At 45.5% G+C, this 22,911-nt stretch overlaps 1 protein-coding gene across 1 annotated transcript in view; it reads right to left on the minus strand.

The window, feature by feature from the left end:
• The window catches only part of CACNA1H (calcium voltage-gated channel subunit alpha1 H), a 493,948-nt gene that overhangs the window by 138,813 nt on the left and 332,224 nt on the right, over positions 1–22,911 (minus strand). Inside the window, exons 8-9 of the mRNA XM_075010231.1 lie at positions 4,210–4,302; positions 372–1,161 (exon numbers count right to left, since the gene is read on the minus strand). Coding sequence (XP_074866332.1) covers positions 372–1,161; positions 4,210–4,302 — 883 coding nt within the window. The remainder of the gene's footprint in view (positions 1–371; positions 1,162–4,209; positions 4,303–22,911) is intronic.

The raw sequence follows: 22,911 nt of genomic DNA on the forward strand, positions 1-22,911 counted from the left end.
TAATTCAAAAGGGCTTAGAGTTCCCGGCTGCTGCTGCTACTGTGGTAGAATCAGTGGCAAGAGCCTTGGGCCCTTTAAATCACTGCCAGAGCCCCACATGGGGCACTCTGGACTGCTCTGAAAGGGTGACAGGGGAGACTAGCCCCCTCCCCTTCTTCCTGAGACCACAGCCCTTCTGGGTATGTGCAGTGCCCCCATCACCTTACCCAGGCGCCCAGCAATCCTCTTGTCCCTCCTGCTTACAAGGAAGGTCAGAGCTCCTATGACTATATGACATGGGGCTATAGTTAGCCCTTATAGACCCTTCCATCCAAATCCCATCTGCCCTGGCCCACTGACCCCAAGCAGGACATCAAGTCCTTTATCCTTACCATGCTCTCCCATCAGATGATGGAGCTTCTCAAAAGGGTCTGCGTTCAGACTCACTGGGCTATTAACCATAGCCACAGGGGTGCTGCTATTTTTCTTCCCTTTGGGTACCGGGGCAGAACTGGCTTTGCTAGCTGGAGAAGGCAGGATGGTTGGATAATTCATATTGCCATGGCTGGTGGGGAGCCCAGCGGTCATTTTAATACTTGCGGAGGCATTGGAAGACTTGCATTTCACCGGGGGTCCTTCCACGTGGCAGTCAGCATGGTAAATGCTGTGGACAGACTCTGAATCCAGAGGAGGAGGAGGGCTACGCAGGTTGGGGGATGGAGAGGGAAGCATAAGTTGGCTCCCAGGCTTCATGACCTTCAGCTCCAGGTCACCGATCTCAGGGTTGGACCGTGGCCCCTGGGGGCTCCCGTTGCTGATGTGGTAGTGGTGGTGGTGGTGGTGATGGTGGTGGATGAGGTGGTGGATGGAGGTGATGCGTTTTTTGCTTCTACGGCTCTGCCCATTGGGGGCGCTGTTGGGGTTGACCTTTTTCCGACGTTTGCTCTGCCAGTTGTTGTACAGACGCAATGTCCGCCGCTTTACCTTCCGGAAGATGTGGCAGATATATTTCAGGAGCTCTTCGTAGCAGCTGCCTGGCTCTGAGAAGCTGGCGATTGTGCTGTCGTTGGAGAGGTAGCGGGCACGCTGCTCCTGCATCAGCTGGTTCTCCCGCTGCTTTGTTTCAGAAAACTGTGTTGCTATCACAACCAGGCACAAGTTAATCATGAAGAAAGAACCCACCTAGAGAAGCCAAGGAGAGAGGAGTCACTGATTTTACCAAGAAACACCCAGCAAAGACACCTAACTGCCCCGGGGAGATACAGTATTCGTCGGACTCATTATAACATTAGCCTTTGCCCGTCATGCCAAATACCTGGGTCTGTTGTGGGAGAGCCAAGCCCTGTATTAATTAATTACTTAATTAAGAGGTGTACTTATATTGTTTCAAGTCATTTCAGCCGCAGCAGCAGCAAGGGAGATCTTTCCTTTTAAGCATCCCACACCCCTCAGCCCAGACCCACTACTGATATCTATTCAGGTGGAAAGTACGAAACAAAGTCGAACGAAGGTTCTTCTGAGAAAGACGTCACTTAAAAAGCAAGCAGCAGGTCAAGGTGCAAGGAAGAAGTTTTGTTGTCTGTGTATCAGAGAGGTCGCCATGTTAGTCTGTATCTTCAAAAACAACAAGAAGTCCTGTGGCACCCTACAGACTAACAAAAATTTTGGAGCATAAGCTTTCGTGGGCAAAGACCCGCTTCATGAGGTGCAACATCTGACCAAGCGGGTCTTTGCCCATGAAAGCTTACGCTCCAGAATTTCTGTGAGTCTATAAGGTGCCACAGGACTTCTTGTTACCTGTGTATCATCCTCTCTCTTGCACTGGAACTTTCAGTTCCCCCTTCCCACCTTCCTTGCAACTCACTGACCCAGAGGCATGAGGTCCTCTGATTTCTAAGACACCTCCCAGGATTCAAGCCCTGATTTGAAGAATACTTTCAGGATTAAACCCCGGCCCCCTCCCCCACATCCCATGGCAAAGAGGAAGAAGGCCCAGCACAGCAGCAGTTAATGAATGCCTGAAGATCAGCTGACCTAGGCAGGGTTGTAAAAGGAAAGGGGAAGCTGGTGCCCAGGAGACAAAGGATATGTCTACACTTCCTGCATGGTTAGACATACCTGCACTAGCCCTGACGGAGGCAGACTGCTAAGAATATATTGTAGCTGTGGTGGTGCGGGCTGCAGGCAAGGCAGCTCCTGTACAACCCCATCCAAGACCCTTGGTATGTGCTCAGGTGTCTAGCACCTTCTGCTGCTTGTGTCAGAGTGGCTACACGGCTATTTTTAGTATATTGGCTTTCGTATATCGGCCCTTTGAAAGCTGGAGTGCTTACATTACACTTGCTGGGAATTACACCTGCAGTGAGAGTGTAGACACCGCCCACTGCTCTCCACTCTCTTCCCTGCTGGGTGATGCTGGAAAGCCCTGGTGTGGTCATTTTCCAGGAGTCTGAGTTGATGAAATCTGGTTTGGAGGTTTGTTTTGGAGAAAAGCTCCAAAGCTCCAGGCAAGCTCTGAGGAGAGGGATGTAATGTGCCCTTTTGAGTTAGAAAATTTATTGACCCTTCTCCAACCAGCAAGTCCACACATATGGGATCCTCACTCAGGGCCCTATATCTACGATGGTCGTGGTTTTCACAATAGCTCATAAACATTGTGATGAGTGTGTTGAAATCGAGGCATTAATCATGATGAAATCAGCACAAATGCATCACTTGATGTCTGACCTTTCCATAAACGTGTTCAAAGCATCTTACTGTATGAGTTAGGACAGGAGCTGGGATGCAGGCTCAGACCCTTCGCCAGCTCGGTCAAGACTGGACTTCTCTTTCTTGCTGGGGAGGAATGAAGCACTAGCTGCTTTCTACTCAGGTCACACTGCTTGAAGGCAACAGAGACCATCAAAGGAGGGTGAAGCAGTCAGGGCTAGCCAAGAGTAGTGGAGTGCCTAAGGAATTGTGAGTTTCTCCAGTAGGACAGGATGCAACTATGCCTCAGTCTTTGTCCTGTTGAAAGCTATGCTGGTGGGAAGTGCTACAGGAAAAGCATCATTCTGGCTTTGCCCCTTCTGTCCCTGCCCCTCTCTCTCTCATTTCCCCGTTTGCAGTGTTGCAGAAGATCAATCTCAACCTGTTGCTTCAAAATAACTTTGCTGTCCTCTACGCTGCACATACGCTATTTTGAAATCAATGCAAAATAGCGTGGGCATTATTTCGAAATCGGTAAATTTCGCTGTAGGAGGCACAGTGCCTATGTTGAAATAACGACTTGGAAATAAGTGCTGTTAAGATGTGGAAAACGCTTATTTCAGAATAGCTATTCCTAGTCTTACCAGCACCTATTTCAAAATAGTTAGGTGCTATTTCGAAATAAGCGCTATGTGTGCAGACTATGTAATTCAGAATAGCTACGGGCTATTTTGAAAACATTTGTGTGTGTGGCAGTCCTATTTCAAAATACCTATTTCGGACCAGCTATTCCAGAATAGTTTATCACAAAATAAGGCTGCTGTGTAGAGTTGGGCTATGTCTACACTAGAGAGTTTTGTTGATAAAACTGGTGTTTTGCCAGCAAAACTTGCAGAGTGGACACATTACAAATATATTCTGTTGACACTAAACTGACTGAATGAGATGCTTCTGCCACTAGTATTCTGCCATTTCCCCAGGAGGCAAAACGCCTTTCTCGACAGAATTTGTTGGCAGAAAGCGTGTGTGGATGCTACTTCTGGGACACCGCTGTGCTTCTGCTGCTTCCGGGACGGACACTGTGCTTCTGACTGGCAGTTCTGTCAAGAGAGCGGCCAGGTAGTCTGGCTACTCTCTGTCGACAGAGCGATCTGCTTTCCTCTGTGGCCACACCCTGTCGACAGAAGATTTGTTGAAAGATATCTTCCAACAGTACATTCTATTGACAGATCGATGTACTATAGATGTAGCCTTGGAGAGCAAGAAAGCAGGAGGGGCATCCCATAAGGTTGGACAAACTGCAGCAATGCATCCTATAGGGTGCTAAGAAGGACGATGTTCGTTGTGGCATAATCTTCCACCCTACTGCAGTAACAACCACATTTATGATGACACCCAGGGTTTGTAGGACATTCTCCTGGCCTGAAGGACACATGGAGATGAACATAATCATAGCATTTGGCTCGTCTCTGGGAAATGGCCCTTACGCAACTTTAACAAGGAGGGGTGAGAGCATGCATGTATCCAGTGACTCATACTTACTATTATAAGCAATATAAAATATATAAAATTGTAAAAAGAATGTGCATCCATAACATAGTACATGATGTCAACCCATCCTTCCAGAGTTATAACCTATGGGGAGAGAAAGAAAAGGAAAGGAAAAAGAACAAGGGTTACAACCAGGATCAAATTTAACATCAAACCTATCGCTTCCAAAAATCTGTCACCATTTTCCCAGTACCATTCCGTGCACTGGTTTAGCATCACACTAACAAAAGATACACATGAGGCCAAGAGACTGGCCTACAATTTCAAATGAATCCAGCACATTTAAACTGATAAAACAACACAATGGAACAGCTGAAGCACTGGTTTGAGCCAGTGCAAAGCTGCACTTCCAGAAGAAGCCACAGCAAAACTATGGACAGGGGCTTGAAATCTGCCTTGGTCTGTTGGTTCTATCACCTTCTGTTCTTAAGGAGGTTCTATTTTATTAACTCAGTTCTTTGTTGCACCTATTCCAAAGTTTAATATTAAAATGGCATTATTGTTGCTGGTGTGGCAAACTGAAGGAAAGAAAGTTACTCAAATTAAATTGTGAATCAATTACACACTTATGTTTTCAATCTCCTATTTCCTAGAAAGGGAGGTGAGGATTTAATTAACACCAAACAGCTTGTGTTCAGAGCAAAGTAACCGCTGCTGCATCAGGCAAGCTTCTTACTTAGTTAAAAGGCAGCCTCACATTCATTGCAAGATTTCACTCCCTGTGCTGGGTCCTGTCCTGATTTTTGACACAACCAATACAATGAGTACACCTGATACTGAATTTATGGGCAGCAAATGAGGCATAGGGCTAAATGCTGTCCTTCCTTACACAGCAGCTCATATTTCTGGTGCAGGGGCACTGACTTTGATGACATTACACTCTATCTGCAATGGGGTGATTGAGATCCTTGATGATCGCAGAGCCACCCTCGATTGACATTGGTGTGAATGAGATCGGAGTCAGGCCTAATTTGCAGGATCTGCAGAGTGCTGGCTACATCCATTAAGTGAGTCCATCCAACTTCTTCCACATTAGTTAGTACTGCATAAACAGCAGTGGGAGAAATGCACAGGCAAGGAAAACAGCGTGTCTATACTGCAATGTAATACCAGCATTCAAATTCAGGATCAAGCCTAACTTTTCTTCTCTCCGCACACAAATTGCTTTAATCTAGGGCTTGAGCCCAGGGTCTCTGGCCCACACAGGAGAAGAGGGTCTGAGCCAGGACTCTGGGTTCAAGGCATATTGCTTTACAGCGTCCATGCAGCCCTACTGGACTTGCGTTTTGGACAATAATTCTACAGGCCAACTTTCTTTGTCCTCTGGAAAGACAAATTTTTCCAAGCTGCCTGGAAAAGGAGAAGACAGAGTGGGGATATGGTGGTAGCGTTCAAGTACCTAAAAGGTTGTTAGAAGGAGGAGGGAAAAAGATAGTTTCCTCTGATTTCTGAGGATAGGACAAGAAGCCATGGGCTTCAATTGAAGCAAGGGAAGTTTAGTTTGAACGTTAAGAAAAACCTCCTACCTGGCAAGGTGATTAAGCACTGGAACAAACTGCCTAGGGAGGTTGTGGAATCTCCATCACTGGAGATGTTTAAGGGAAGGTTAGACAGGTATCTGTCATGGATAGTTGATGCTTGGTCCAGTCACGAGGGCGGGGACTGGATTTGATGACCTTTTTAAGTTCCTTCCAGTTCTAGTGTTCTGGGTATGAACCATGGGTCAGAGAGGTCACATTTTGGGAGGGTGAAAGGAAATCAGGGATATCTTTGGTTGGATTCAGCTCTGTATAGTGCAGTGTGAATGATGGAGCTCCTAGTTCCAGTCCACGTTAGAAAATTCTTAACCAAGGTTTGACAATCTGTAGCTGCTCAGGCTCTGGGTTCTCTCACTCAGGGTCAAGTGACTTGAGTTCCACTCACCCTAAGCTTACACTGCAGTGTAGACATACCCATTGATATGTAGGTCCCTTCCTCCTTTGTTTTCCTAATGGAGATCAAATAAACATGGGTCTTGGTTATTTGATTTTTATACACAACCACGTAACTGTTGGTGTTCTCACAACACTGGTGCTGATGGTGACCCAAAGCCAGGGGGAATAGAAATCTTCCAGATTCTTGCCTTATCATACACTCTCCCTGGGTTTACATGTGCGCTGAAGGAGAGAGTTTGAAGAGACAGAAAACTACCCACACCTGACTCTCCTCTTAAGTCAGTCCAGGGAAGTCACCAGTAACTCTCTGCCATTCAGAGCAACAAGAAGTCCTGTGGCACCTTATAAACTAACAGATATTTTGGAGCCTAAGCTTTTGTGGGCAAAGACCCGCATTGTCAGATGCATCTGCTGAAGCAGGTCTTTGCCCACGAAAGCTTATGCTCCAAAATATCTGTTAGTCTACAAGGTGCCACAGGACTTCTTGTTCTCGAAGATACAGACTAACACGGCTCCCTCTCTGCTACTTCTCTCCCATTCAGTGGCATAAAACTGACATGACTGCAGGTTCAAGCGCTGAATCTGCTGTTTGCTGCCTGACGGTGAATGTGACAGAAACATTTTTGCAGAACAAACCTCCGTTCATCTGTGTTCCTGGCAGACACGTGCCATGCCAGGCAGCGGGTTGTCTCCAGCACTAATTGCTAGTGTTGTTTCACAGGGAATCCAAGCAGATCAAGTTGGCAGGTGGCAGGGTAGTCTATCACACTGCTGCCTGTTACTCAAGAAGGAGGGGATCACTGTAGCACTCAGGGGTTTATTTTATACTTTCTCTGATTTCTTTCGATGAGTTTTCTGGAGCTGCGCTGAACAGCTGTGGTAACAGGTGTGCTATCCGTTTACGCTTGGCTGTGAAAAATGAGCCCAGGGACCACCAACATATTGGATATACCTCTTCCCTGAACTCGAGATGGGCTGGTGAACCTCAAATCGAATGCAGGAACATGATTAAAGGGTAGAGGCATCTCCACAAGGATGGCTGCGTGGCCGAGTTCTCCAGGCACTATGAAGAACGCTGCCTGGGAAGCAGTTTCAGGAGCTTGGGAGTGTGAGTGGAGGCGGAGAATTGGACCTTAACACAAATTGAAGGGTTTCTCCCTCGTGCACCCTGCATCATTTTCAATGGCTGCCAACTGACACACCAGAGGGCTGAAAACACTCCCCCAGAACGCTCCTCGTGGATTTATTCTTACCCTGCACAGATCACCATCAGGTGAAGAGATACCCTTGGAACAGGCATTCCTCAGGGATTTCTGAGCTGCCCAGACTCAAGAATCACTGGAAATGTCTCACAAGCGGTCCAGCTCCTTTAACCAGACAGGTACAGCAAAGTCTGCCACTTGGATGCTTGATCTGAAAGAAGTCTCTATGCTTTTAGATTCTCTCATTTACTCTAAGGCCCCTTTAGGTGGCATTGGCTTTGTGAAGGCTGAGAATTTTCACCTGTTTTAATATACATTTATAGGAAGAATTTGGCCCCTGGCTGTTTGTCCATCACTGGTTTAGATAAAGAGAATTAAACAGGTTGATTCTTTGGTACAAACGGGGCTATCCACAGTGAAAATCCAGTGTACCCTCGTGTAAATCCAAAGTAACTCTTAACTTTCATGGGACTGACTGTGCCCATTGGAGAACAGAATCTGATCCCTTATTTATGCCCCCAGATTAGTGTGCCCTGGAAGCTGAGCGCTTGGATATCTGCCCAGGAGAGAGTCAGGTGCCGCTCAGGTGATTAGCAGAGTGCCCACAGCTGGCAGCACATCTCTCTTGTGGTGCTGCACATCCGTACACGCCTTGGTGCATGCAACAAAATTTATTCTACCTACAGATGGGAAAATCAGAGGAAACACTGCCTCAGACCCAAAATCAATTAGAGATTAGGTCAAGAATATTCTACATTGCCTATACAAGCCTAGTATCTTTTCCAGCACTGTAATACTTTATACTCTCCCTTCAGGCACCATGAATGTAACATCACCTACTCTATTAAATGGAAATTACTTCTCTCCCACGTCCATTCTCCAATTTGATTGATCCACCAGCCCCATTTCTTCCTTCAGTCCCCTTTAAATATCTCCCCAGGACCTGCACCACCTTTCCCGGTGTTCTGCAATTGTCTCAATCTGTGTTCAATAATTAAATTCTGCCTAAGTCAGAATCGTTCAAAAACAGACGTCTTAACCAGCCCTGCTGAAGCGTACCGTTTCAAAGGCTCCCATTAATGCAACAAGCAGTTATTTATCAACAGGGATAAGGCAGCAAGAACCACGCTTCCTAATTCTGCTCCGATGAAAAAGATTGCATGCGAGATACATGGCAAACCAAAAACGGTGGCTGGAGGGAAAGAGCTGAAAGATTCAATTAAGATGATTGGCAAGCTGTTCTTGCAGGGCACTGCCAATTGCAGTGTGTTGGGGCGGAAGAGGGAAAGAAAAGCTGCCCCCTCCGCATCAAAAGGGACGTGGCTTATGAAAGCTGATCTTCTTGGGCAGAAAAATGGGGCTGTCGTGCTAGGCAGCTGAAGGTCCCATTGGACAGACACGGGGGCGGTGGGGCATTCGCTGTTCTTTATGGGAATATGCCTGTGAATAGAAATATGACATAACTGGGCTATGTGAGATCCTTCATGTGAGGTGTCATTGGATGGGTTGCAATCCACTGAATATGATTAACCCATTTTTACGCAGGTGTCATTCCTGCAGCTGAAGTTAGAAATATGAAGTATAAACCTGTGTTACTAATGTAATCATGTTAAGTGAGGGCCTTTAATAATAGTCAAGGAACTTAACAGCCCAATACTCAGGACAACAATCTGTGAACAAATCTGTTTTTCCTGTAAGCCTGGGAGGAGGAGCGACGGTGGATCCTACCAAGACATGTGACCATGTCAACTGATGCTGGGAACCATCTTGGAGGTTGTATTTTTAGGGACAGTTAAGACTGAACACAAAGGATTCCTGCCTTACACGAAACCTATTTAAGACTGTGGAGTGAGGTAATCTAGGTTGTCCATTTTCCCTGGGTACCCCATGCAGGATGACTGTTGGAAACAATCTGGAACTGAACTGGGGAAGGCCTGGGCCCAGATGGGGGATTTCCAGTCTGTGAAAGAAGCTTATTAGAACAATTTTGAGGGGGAGATATTACATAGAACCAGCTTCTTTAGGGTATTAAGCTTCGCTTGTGTGTTCTGCTTTATTGTGTTTGGAAATCTCCATAGTTGTGTGTTCTGCCTCTTATGACCACTTAAATCCCACATTTTTACTTAATAAAGTCACTTTTGTTTAGTAATGAATCCAGTGTAAATAACTGCTACCTGCAGTGGGTGGGAGGGTGGGGGGCAGAAGAACAGGAGTCTGTGCCTCTCTCTTTGCATTGAGAATTTCACCAGCTTATACTGTACAGGTCTCTATACAAAACAAAAAAGCAGTCACGCTGTTGCACGTTTAAGACTAACAAAATAATTTATCAGGTGATGAGATTTTGTGGGTCTGCCCCATGAAAGCTTAGCACCTAATAAATTAGTTTGTTAGTTTTTAAAGCGCTACTTGACTGCTGGTTTGTTTGGTGAAGATACAGACTAACACAGCTAACTCTCTGTAACCAGAGCTCTACACAGCATCAGATGGATTTATCTAGGGTTCAGCTCCCAGCGGTGCTGGGACCTGAGGGCTGGAGACAGGTGTCTCGCTGTGCTGTCTTCAGCTAAGTTGTGCAGTTCTGGGGGCACGGACGGCACCCTGTGTCTGTGTTGCAGCAGGCTAGCCTGTCTCACGCAACAAGAGAGGGTACCGCAGGTGGGGTCTCAGCACATCAGATAACAACCCCAAGGGACTCCTGACCCATCACATTTGGATTATCCATTCAACCTCCTTGCCTGCTTGTACCACTCCCTTCACTCTCATACAGGAGTGGGTACTAAAGCCCTGCATCTTCTCCCATCTTCTTTGCTAGTGCCTGATTCTCAGCTCACATCAGTGCCAGGGCTTGACTTGAAGCTCACTCGAGCAGGGCTCCCTCTAATTGTCTCCAGCCATGGGCAGAGTAAATTTTGTGATGTGCACCAAGGCATGTGCACCATCACATGCTGCCCACTGAGAGTGGTTGTGGACGCTCTGCTAATCAGCTGAGCGGCACCTGAATCTCTCCTGGACGGCTGCCCAAGTGCTCAGCTTACAGGGAACACTCCACTGGAGATAATGGAAAGAGACATTTGGGGTTCATTTAGTGTTGCATCAGAAGTTAATGCAATGGCATTATACAGGTGCTCAATGGGCGAGAGTGTAGAATTGGCACAAGAAAGTTCTGTCTGGGTTTGACTTCCCGGTGTTTTACTCCGTACTAGGGGGGTATGTTTTTAGTCCACACTAGCATGTCACACAACCACTGGCTCATGTGGATCCTGCTGGTGTGCACAAAAAGCTCACTAGAGTGCACTAGAGTAGTACAGTTTCCAATAACCTTATGTCAGCATGTGGTAGGGAAACTTTTCAGGGTGCCACCAAGTTCCATCTGGGCCGCTTAACACACGTTATGCTGGCCCAGACTCTGTGCCTGAAAGGGGCGGGGCCCAGGGCAGTTAACTCTCAGCACTGCCTGGACCACCATGCTGGGGCCCTGCCCACTCCCTCACAGCTGCACACAGCTGGAGCAGCATTGCTGTGGCATTTCCAAATGGCATTGGGGTTTGCTTCTGGTACTTCTACACTACAAAACTCTCCTGGCACAGCCATATTGGTATAAGTTACACTGGCAAAACCTCTAGTGGAGATGCCAGTTATACAAACAAAAGGAGGAGTTGTTGGTGCTGTTAAAACACCTCCTTGTACAACATGAGATACATGGGCAAAAGGACTCTTTGTGTCAATAATAAGATTTTGCTGTATAGCTACATTGGCTAGGGCTATGAGTTTTTCACAGCCTCAGCCAAAACAGGTCAGCCGGCAAACCCTTATAGTGAAGACAAAGCTTCAGTTTTCCTGTTATGCTTAAACTGTACTAATTCCCTTGATTTATAGGAGCCTAAGTGGCAGTAGAATCGGGCCTTCTGTTCACATCAGTCAGAATCAGCCTATGATTTTACACCTAAAGTCATAAGGGAAGGTGGCGTTTAAAGCCAGGAGCTATCAGCTCAGGCGTCCTCACTGTTCAATGGGAGCTGGTTTACATTAATTTTTTCCCTGTTGGTTCCTAGATCATTTTAACTCTCCAGAATTGTTTCTTATGGTGCATCTACAAGTTTTTACCATAAAATCACTGTCTCTGAGCTCTGCCAATGTGTATGGAGTGATTTGGCCTTGGTCCAGCCAGAGGTCATGTTTTTCTTCTCTTTAGTGTCACTTTTTAAGACGGGGAAAAAAAAATCATCCTCCACAAATTCCTAATTAGGAAAATCAATGTCAGCTTTGAAACACTTAATTCCTCTCTGTATATTAGAAAGCACTAATGGTGAGTGCCAGATGGATGGTTGTGGTGAGAAATGAATCTTCAAGTCTTGCTAATCGATGGAGAAGTTTGTAAAAATTACCTTGTGAGGGAAACCTACAAGCTAAGTACCAAGTGCACAGCACACTAAATTCTAGTTTCATCACTGACACTACACCTTGAATTCTGCTTTTGTAATTACTTAAACTAGCTTTATTTGTAGGGCAGCTATTACTGGGCTGGGGTAGGGAATGTTGCCTAATCAGCTGCTAAAGCAACTAGAAGCTTGCAGGCCTGGGTTCTATTCCGAGCTCTGACATGTTGGTCAAGTCAAGTCCCTTCTTTGTGCATTTCAGATGTTTCGGACCTGAGTCAGCAAAGCAGTTAAACATATCCTTGTCTGGAGGAATCAGTGTCTAAAATGGAACTGAATTCTAAATATTTGCACAGTGTTTTGAGATCCTCGCATGCCAGGATCATCTTAACAGATATATCACTTAACATTTACATATATATGGGTTGAACCTCTCCAGTCTGGTGCCCTTGAGACCTGACTGGCGCTGAATGAGAGAATTTGCCAAATTCAATGTGGTCTAGTAGCACTACCAACACCTCCAAGGCTTACTGGGCTCTTAGAAGACATCTGGGGGTAAATTAGAGCTAAATAGCAGCACAGAGCACTGCGAGCCAGGACTGGTGGCTGTAAATAAATTTTAAGGGATTGCAAGAAGCTTGGCCACAGGCATGACAAGTGGACATCCAACCAACTAAAATCATGCTGGGCAACGGATGCTGCTGAACGAGAGCGTGATGGACGAGAGAGATGCAACCTGTATTCTAAAAGATATATTTCCACTAAGCCTGTGTATCTGCCCAAGCTGGGTTCTTTTTGTGCAAGATGAAGAGCATCTGGATCAAAATCCATTAAATTGAATTGGATGGAGACTCTGTGATCTGCTCTGTTTTTCATCGCTTATCTCTCAATTTCACTGGCTCCGCTAGGAGGATTTTATGAACCATGTCAAGACAAGTTCCGATGATATCATAAAGTGTGGGAGCTAATTAATTACCACGATGCTCTCAGTAAATTTACAAGGCCTTTAACATGCATGTTTGACAGTCCTTTTTCTATGTATTTTGCCCTTTCATGGGCATATCGATTTGGCTAACAAGCTCTGTCCAGTGAATAATGGTGTATTACTTTTCCTAGGCGGAGTGCTTGGCAGCTACTCAAATCACTAACTATATGTTTCAAGTCCATTTCATAATTTTAATTATTTCTTCATGACACACGCTGTTAAGTAATCTCTATGGGCAGAAAAGTAGGTTTTATTACTTTCTGAGTAATATCCTTTGCATAGATATTTCTTCCTGCACTCTGCGGCTCATCTTCCTTTGCAAAGCACATTTAACCTTCTCATTAGAACTCGGGAGTCTTGCAAAGCTTCCATTTGCTCTGAAAAGTGATTGCAAAAAATGAGCACTGTACAGCCACATATTCACTCTCTTGTAGTGACACCGGACCAAATTCGGTCCATTCCATTTACAGATAAAAGCACGCCGTCATTCCTTCCCTGCTAATGTCTGGCTTTGCAACGTCATACATGGATCTGATAGTTGACCTGGCTTCTCTTTTTCTCACTCTGTCACTCAAACCTGTATGCATTATAGAGTTGGACAGCTCAGACCCTTACAAAAGCTCCGACAGATTTAGTAGTGTCTAGGACTGGTGATCATAGAGAACAATGCACAAAAGACAAAGAACCAGTTTGCCTCTCAGATCTGATTCTGAGTTTTCAAACAAGCAAAACAAACATCAAAAAGCCCAATTGTCCCAAGAATGGCCTGTTTAGCAGCATTTACCATAGCACAGGGGCCCAGATGTTTTTATCACTGAGGCTGTCAGGACGGACAGTAAAGTGGAACAATGTTGTCACAAAGCGAATATTTTAAAAAAATCTTATTAGATAGCTAGAGCTTCTCAGAGGTAATTAGTTGGGACATCTGTAACGTTTTCCCTCCCAAGGCTTAAACATAGACAGTTTCTATACCAAGTCTCAGACATCAGCCATTTGTCTTCATAGTTCTATGCAAAGAAAGGCTCCCTATTAGAGGTGGGTTGCATTTTTCAACCAACACTTTCTTTTTTCTGGTGAAAAATGAAAATTTGGTGACACCAAAAATATTCAGCAATTACATTAATGTGGAGGGGAACTCCCCTCCCCCCAAAGTTTAGGAAAAAATGAAGCGTTTCATATAGACTTTGTCCAAAATAAAATTGTCACAGAAGTATAGAAGATTAAGATTGGAAGAGTCCTCAGGAGGTCACCTAGTTCATCCCCCTGCTCAGCACAGGAGCAACCCCAACTAAATCGTCACAGCTAGAGCTTTGTCAAGCTTGACCTTAAAACCACCTAGAGATGGAGATTCTAGTGCGATTTTCCTAATATCCAGCCTAGACTTCCCCCACTGCAATTTGAGACCATTGCTCTGTGTTCTGTCACCTGGCACCAGTAAGAACAGCCTCTCTCCATCTTCTCTGGAGCCCCCATCAGGTAGTTGAAGGCACCTAACACATCCCCCTCACTCTTCTCATCTGTAGACGAAGACCAGTTCCCTCAGCCTTGTCTCACAAGTCATGTGCTTCAGACCCCTAATTGTTGCGGTTGGTCTCTGCTTTACTCTCCAATTTTTCCACATCCTTTATTGCATGCAGGTGAGGGAGAGGGGGCCCAACCTGGACGCACTGCTCCAGATGTGGCATCACCAGTGCCAAGTAGAGTGAATAAAAGAATAATAGCTCACTCAATTTGCTGGCAATGCTGCTACTAATGCAGCTCAATATGCTGTTAGCCTTCCTGGCAACAAGTGCAAGCTATTGATTCATCTCCAGCTTCTCATCCGCTGTAATCCCCAGGTACTTTTCTCCAGACATACTGCTTAGCCAGTCAGTGCCAGCCTGTAGCAGTGCCTGGGTTTCTTCTTTCCTAAGTGCAGGACTCTGCACTTGTCCCTGTTGAATCCCATCAGATTTCTTTTGACCCAATCCTCCAATTTGTCTAGATGACTCTTGACCCTATCCTGCCTCTTCCCCTAGCTTACTGCATCTGCAAACTTGCAGAAGGTGTAATCCATTCCATCATCCTGACCCATGCAGCACTCCACATGATACTGGCTGCCTACTAGGCATCAAGCTGTTGATCACCACCCTTTGAGCCAGATGATCCTGACAGTCTTCTGTCCACCTTATAGTCCATTCATCCAATCCATACTACTTGAATTTGCTGGCAAGAATACTATGGGAGACTGTTTAAAAACTTTGCGAAAGTCAAGCTATATCACACCCCCTGCTTTCCACAGAGCCAGTTGCCTCGTCATAGAAAGCAATCAGGTTGGTCAGGCATGACTTGCCCTGGGCAGATCCATAATGACTGTATCTGATCACCTTCCTCCTCCACGTGTTTCAAAATGGATTCCTTGAGGATCTGCTCCATGACTGGTCCCGGGACATTGTTGAGCCTGACTGACCTGTAGTTCCCCATAACTGATTTTGCTTGTTTAAAGATAGGCCCTGTATCTGATTACTTCCAATCCTGCAGGATCTCTCCCAGCCACCATGAGTTTTCACAGATAACGACCACTGGCTCTGCAATCACATCAGCCAACTCAGTGTGCTAGATTCAGCCCCATGGACTTGCGCATGTCCAGCTTTTCTGAACGGTCCTTAACCTGATCTGTCACATTGCCCCCCGAGTGTGCTGCTCAGTGCAGCAGACTGGGAGCTGACCTTGTCTGTGAGGGCCAAGGCAAAAAAAAAAGCATTGAGTACTTCAGCTACTTCCACATCATCTGTCACTGGTTTTCCTTCTCAGTAAGGATCCCACACTTTCCCTGACCTACTTCATGTTGCTAACCTCCTTGCAGAAACCCTTTTTACGATCCTTCTATACCCCATGCTAGCTGCAGCTCCAGTTGTGCTTTGGCCTTCCTGATTGTACCCCCGCATGCTTCAGCCATATTTTTATATTCCTCCCTCGTCATGTGTTCAAGTTTCCACTTCTTATCAGCTTCGTTTTTGTGCTGAAGATTTCCTTAGCACTCCATTCCCCGCCCCTCGGCTGGAAGTGATTTCCATTATATACAGGATTTCCAGTTTGGGTCAACAGTTGTCAGCACCCTGAGTATAAAAATTGTTCCAACACCCCTGAACACTGCAGTGGTTTGCTCCTGTGCCCTCAGCACAGCCAGCTCTTCTGGACATCTTCTTCCCCTCATATTAGCCTCTCAGAAGATCCTGCCCATCATTTCCTTCAGGGAGTCAAAATTGAAACAAAACACTTCATCCTACTTCAAACATTTTTAACACAGACTTTGTAAAAATATTCATTTTTGACTTTGACCTAAAACAACTTTTCCCTCTCAATTTTCAGAAGGACCATTTAACCAAAAATCACTTATTTGTGCAGCTGTTGTCCTGATCACCAACCTAATTCCATGCCCAGTACCACGCAACCCTAGTGAGTTCACTGAGAAAGCCAGCATATACCAGAGGACTGAATTGGGACCGAAATACTCCAAAATTCCTGAAAGTTTATAAGCTATCTTTTTGGTCTGGATTTTACTCCAGTGTGAGGCTCACTATCACTTTAAAAGAAAAAATGGGAAACCACTAGATGAAAGAAAAGAAAGGAAAAACTAAATTTGGAAATAAAAAAAAAAAGTCACAAGTTTTTTGATATACCCTGAAGTTTGTGAGAAAGTTATTTGCAAAAAAACCTTTATAGTATGGAAAGTCAGTAATTTGGAAATAAAAACAACAGTCACATGTTTTTTGATATACCCTGAAGTTTGTGAGAAAGTTATTTGCAAAAAAACCTTTGTAGTAAGGAAAGTCAGTTGTCCTGCTGAATATAACATTAAATATAATGGAATACATGGTGCAGGCCTTTTCGGTTTTACATTTTCTTCACCGGAATTTCTAACCTGATTTTAGATGTTAAATATACTCTTAAGCCTTCCTAAAGTAATCATTCCAGATTGCTACATATTTAAACTCACTGAAACAAAGAGACTATTTTAAATTAATCATTCAGAAATGTTTAATGTGCTCATAACAATGTTCATTGTTTTTAGAAAAAGGGAACACTAAGTTATTTTGTGTGATTTTCATAAGACATGTTTATGAAATCTCACTATAGGCGTATAATAAAAATATGTTTTCAAAGATTTTTATACCTTAGCAAGGTACTGATTTTGGTGGTGGGTTCTCTTAAAACAAATTCACCATATAGTTAGAAGTAAAAGGGAAGCTCATTTTTCCAGCTGCCTGGAAGAAAAGGAATGTTGTCTGTTAAAGGTCTCTCTTGAACAGTGGGAAAAATGAGAGAAGGGCTAGAAAGAAAGGACAGGAAGGCTTTGGAAGCAGATTTTTGCACTATAACAATTAAAATTAAAATGTGTATTTTAGAGAAGGGTGGTCTTTTGAAGAATTTATTTAAGAAACCATGTTTGACGGTCCAAGCATTTAAAGCTAAAGCTGAATACTCATAATGTGCATCTGAACAGCTATGCAAGGATTTTTCAGAGATGTGATTTTTATAAGATTCAATCACAAACTAAAGAAATACTTAAAGCAAATTTTAAGCAATGGTCCTGTAGATACAGTAATGTAACAACTGTTTTTTTCAGTAAACTCAGGGTTGGCACATGGCTCTTAAATGGTTTTAATTACTATTTTGTGGCTCTTTCACAGGTTCACATGTTATGCTAATAGGAGTGGCAAGCTGGAAGGCTTTTCACTTTTAAGTTAACAGATATAGTTTGGGGGAAGAGTCATCTGTCTGCAGGCTGCAACAGCCTGTTGAAGGAGCCTTCAGAAACTGTGAGAACAGAGATAGGAAGGGAGAGTTGAGCGCTAAGACGCAGGGGAAGGTCTTTGCCTCATGTTGAGTTAGTTAAAACATTGGTTCTTAACCAAGTTAATCCTTAAACCAATTCAGGGATATGTAAGTAAAAGACCACCCCTCATTTTTTTCTGGTGAACACACAGCTGGAAGCACTCGCTCCATTTCACGTGGTTTCTATCACTAAGGGCTGGATTTCAGCCTGTTGTACATTTTGATTGCTCAGACTTGTTGACCAGATTTGGGTCTCTCTCTCTCTCTCTCTCTCTCTATCTCATAGAGCTGGAAGGACTCAAGAGGTCATCAAGTCCAGTCCCCTGTCCTCAAGACCTACCACCACCCCTGACGGATTTTTTTTTATTTCTAACCTCCCCTAGATCCTTGAAAGGCCCCTCAAGGACACAATGCTGGGTTTACAAGATCGGTGCTCTAGTCAGAGAACTATTCCTTCCCTCTCTTAAAACTAAAGCTCCTTACTCTCCCTTTGCTGCTGAACCTGTTAGCAGTCCTGATCTGAGAGTCTGAGGATCTTCCAACTTTGGTGGCAAAGAGCCCACTATGAGGGCAGCAACAACAGCTTCTGCGACGATCAGGATGCTGTTGGGGCTGCCTATTCACTCTGCACTAAATAATGCAAAGTCCTGATCTCCCAACACAAGCATCCCCAATTTTAGATGAATGCTGGCTCTAACACCAAATCATATCTCAGTACATATTCATGGGGTTTGATTTACCATGGTAATTAAGCTTGGTATGCATTGTTTGAGGAAAGAACCCTATGCACAAGGAATGCATTTAACTGAGAACGACAGACCTGCCTGAAAAGTTATCAAAGCTGAAGGCAAAGCAACCCCCTTACCAAGAGCACAGGAATCCAAGCCAATATGCAACCCCCATATGAACCTCACTTTGACTATATCTGCAGGGTAAAAACGGCAACACGGGCTTCTATACTCCTCAACCAGTGTTTCCTCTAACTTTGTCCACCCATGAAAGGAATAAATTTGGTTCTGTGCACCCAGGCATGTGCGGATGTGCACCATCAATAGAAACACATCCTGCTGGCTACAGGCGCTCTGCTAATCAGATGGGCGGCATCTGAATGTCTCCTGGGGAGCTGTCCAAGCACTCAGTTTACAGGTAACACTGCCCCCAAATCTGAATTAGCTCCTCTCCTCCAAAGCATCGCAAGTGGGATGCCTGCAAAATTACCCTACCAGTCTTGTATAACTGGGAGATTTTAGGGCAGCTTTTATTACTTCCAAGGAGGCAGAGGTCAAAGTCTGCAATCCACTTACTTAAATGGAGCTCATCTTGGGTGAAAATCATTAACGTGGTCAGGACTGGACTGAGGGTTTGTGTGTCCCAGGCAATGCATCTGCAGCCTCCAACCTGCCTACCACTGACCTTCATGGTGTACACTGTTTTAGAGAGAGGTAAGGCACCCCTAAAATACCAGTGCCCATAGACACGTTCCTCCTGTGCCTAACTGGAAATCCAGCCCTGAACACAGACCTGCATGAGTCATCTTTGGATGTGGCTGCAAATGGCTCTAGAAGCATCACATTGGAGCTGCTACAACTTTTGGTTTGAACAGGAGAGGAGGATGTTGGGAAATTTTTAAAAAGTTAGATAAACATCTGTCAGGGATAGCCTAGGTACACTTAATCCGCCCTCTACATGGAGGGGGATGGATGAAATGACTTCTTGACGTCTTTTGCAGACTTCTACTTGCATAAGCCTATGTTGTGTCCACTCCAGCAGAGCTGGAAGGATCTCCAAGCAAGGGAAAAGTTTCTCAAGGAACTTTTTAAGTTAACGTGTAAAACCCCAGCAGGATTTGATCCCTCCCCCCAACTTTTTGGACTTTCTGGAAAACGTTTTGATTTTGTTCTGACCTAACAATTGAATTTTGACTTTTCAGTGTCACCAACCGACTGAAAACATTACTTGCAAAGGTGTTCACTGCACAAAAGCTTTCACAATGATGAAGCAAGTGAACCCTCCTGCTCCTCGTTTTGGGATCTGGAACCCAGATCTGACTCGGACTGTTCTTGGTTGTCCCATTTAAAACCATGGGTCCAAATCCAGTCAGATCCAGAGATATTGGCATCCCCAAACTGAGCTGTCTCTCTGGGGCTCCTCATCAGAATGTATAGGAAGTAAGGTAAAGAATGACGAATTCCTAAAATTTCAGTAGCTCACAGAATCTCCCAGCTGCTCTCCAGACAAACTAGCGGACACAGATCACTTCTCCACTTGAAAACAGTGAGGGAGTTTCAAGAGGTGGAATGGCACACACAACTTTCTGGCTCTCAGTAGAAGCTTTGGCTGTCTTTTGCTGTCACACTTGCCTGGGCCCTGCGCCAGCATCCTGGGACTGTGCCTGAAATGGCTAATTGCTCAGTGAGAAATGGAGGGGAAGCACCAGCAGCTGAACAACAGAGGTATGGATCCTCATCCTCCAGCTAAAGAGAAGCAAATGCTTCCCACTACCTAGGTCTGATGCTACGTTGACTCCACTCTGTGCCAAAACTCCCATTCACTTCAAGTGAAACAGGACAGGGCAGTGTAAATGAGCTTGTTCAATCTCTGCACTTAACTCCCCTCCATTCTGACAGGGATTTAGTAGGGTGCACTAACAGAAAGGAGCTCCTGACACAGGAACACAATGGACCCACGGAACGTTGCCTTAGGATTTGAAGCTGGAGGTTGGGAGAGAGGACTTCTGGATCCTGTGGGTCTTGGGCAGTTTACGGATGAGCTGATTTTAAAGGTGCGATGTTCTCGTTGTAACATATGGCTGGCATTTTTGTCATACTGCTTGCTTGCCAAGACTCTTTCACACACTATTGAGGGGTGGGGTGTGGGTTCCAGTGACAGTAGCAGTGCAAATAGCTGCCTCCACAGAGAATTCCCTCCCTGGAGCCTTCTGACAAAGGACAAGGGATGTGCTGCTCATCTGATTTGCTCAACTCTTCCCCTTGGAGAAATGGTGCATAACATGTGAAATGCACTTGAGATGGGCCTGAATCCAAAAGGGTCCTGCAGGTTAAGGTCTACACCCCAATCACTCAACCGAATTTCCTCAGGGCCTTCCAGCCAGAAAAATCCACAGACAGTATGTTGACTTCTCCCAGGACTGAAATGCAGCCACCTCTGGGGTGGCAGGTATCATGTAGAGGGCACAGAAAAGTTACAAACAACAGCCAGTCAGTGACCTCCCAGTGCCCTTCTTTATCTGCTTAGACGCAAAATTCCTTTACTTAGCCAGAATAGGCAGGAATGGTGTCCCTAGCCTCTGTTTGTTAGAGGCTGGAAATGGGTCACAGGGGAGAGATCACTCAATCATTATGTGTTCTGTTCCCTCCCTCTGGGGCATCTGGCATTGGCCACTGTTAGCAGACAGGCTACTGGACAATCTGAGCCAGTCTGGCTGCTCTTACGCTTAACTAAAATCACTACAATGACGTTTGGAAAATTTAAGAACAGTCACACTGGGTCACACCATAGGTCCATCAAGCCCAATACCCTGTCTTCTGACTGTGGCCAATGCCAGGTGCCCCAAAAGGAATGAACAGATCAGATAATCAACAAGTGATCAGTTCCCTGTCACCTATTTCCAGCCTCTTGCAAACAGCTTCACCTTTCAAGTGTAACACTGACAGACCTGTGTTGCTGGCCCCAGGGACAGAACCCGTGAGCATAGGGTCTAAAGCCCTGCACTCTACCACATGAGCTAAAGGCCAGCTGGCCCTCAGCTGAGGCTGTAGAGTAAATACTTCACTCCCCCCAGATAAGGTCTCAGTGCCTCTGGGTACCACACAAGCTTCATCAGAAAGGCAAGGACATCTTGAAACAGGTTGTCCGTTATGTTCCTGCATCACTTCCTACTTAGAACTGACTTCACCATCACTCCAACAGCTGCCTACACCATAGTACCTGGAGTAGATCTTCTGTCAGAAGTTTACATTGTGGGTTCTTCCCATGCAAACAACTGCTGAACCAAGCAGCTGAAATCACCTTTCTTCTCCCTGCACAGTGCCTCATAGTAACACACTAGCTCCCCAGACTCAGCGGGGTTTTATTTAGCTTAGGCCCTACAGTACTGTAATTTCTGGTGTAGATCGTGGCAGCGTTTCGACGTCCTGCAAAACAGGATCCATAATTCCGATTACATTAGACTTTGGTTAGGTGGGTAATTCATCATTTGTAGTACAATACCCATAATTACAACTGTTATTGTTGCTATTGAAACGTGCAATAAAGGGATCTTAATATCATGCCAAACCTCACAGTTAATTTAGGTTCCATCTCCTTTCATTTATTCTGTAGTAAAATAATTAGATCACATAATTCGCCAGTGAATGTGCCTCTGTAACAAACACATCCGTGAATTAGCCTATTACACAACAAATGAAGGGAATCAAAACATGAATAATTTGTGGGATTACATAAGGAATTATTATCCTCTCATACACATGGATGCAGCCATGCAGCCTTATGTCTGGGATGAATTTATTATCAGCACCGTCTCGAGTCTGCTTGCTGGAGCTGCTTGGGCGTGTAGTTTGGACGGCACATCGGCTTGTTCTCGTGCCCCGTGCAAACCCTGATCTGACTGATTCTGAAGCTCAAGCCACATTCTCCAAAGTGGTTTTAGGAACCGAGACCCAGGCCCACTGCTGCAGGGAGGGGTGACGGAGGTAACTGCCTCGAGGCCTGGTGATTCAAAGAGGCTTGGGCTCCTGGCTGCTGCTCCTGTGTCAGTGGTGCCTGGAGCCCCAGGCCCTGTAAATCACTGCCAGAGCCCTGTGTGGTGCCCTGCAGAGCCCCAGGTGGCATGAGCCACATGGTGCTGAGCTGAGTCGCAGTCCAGGCAGCACTGAGGACCAGCTGCTGTGCCCCGCCCCTTTCACCTGAAGCCCCACCCCTACCAGGAACACACAGCCAACCGCCCTCCCCCATTGGCCAGCGGCCTGGGAAGTCCGTTAGTTCCCCTGCCGAGACCTAAACCTCAAAGGGATTCAGCTGCCTAACTCGCACTGCAATGAGGTGCCTAAAGATCTTTCAGTAACTAGGCCTTGGAAGCCGACATCCCCCATAGCTTTCCATAGGACCCCTACGCTGCATGCACCTTACAACTGTGTGTAGACAAGGTACACTGCATGCCCCTCTAGCATGGGTATAGATGGCAATGCAGACAGTAAGGATCCGATCAGGTGAGTAAAGATACACCTGAACCTTCCCAAGCAGTGTCTCCCACATTTACATGTTGCTTTTTGCGGCGTAATACCCCTCTGCCTCCTTGCTGATGGGAGCCGTGGCTCCTGCAATGTCCTTCCTGCTGCCCTCCCTTCCCCGGCTAGAGC

This window comes from Carettochelys insculpta, chromosome 16 (genome assembly GCF_033958435.1).
Source record: "Carettochelys insculpta isolate YL-2023 chromosome 16, ASM3395843v1, whole genome shotgun sequence".
Classification (NCBI taxonomy): domain Eukaryota; kingdom Metazoa; phylum Chordata; order Testudines; family Carettochelyidae; genus Carettochelys; species Carettochelys insculpta.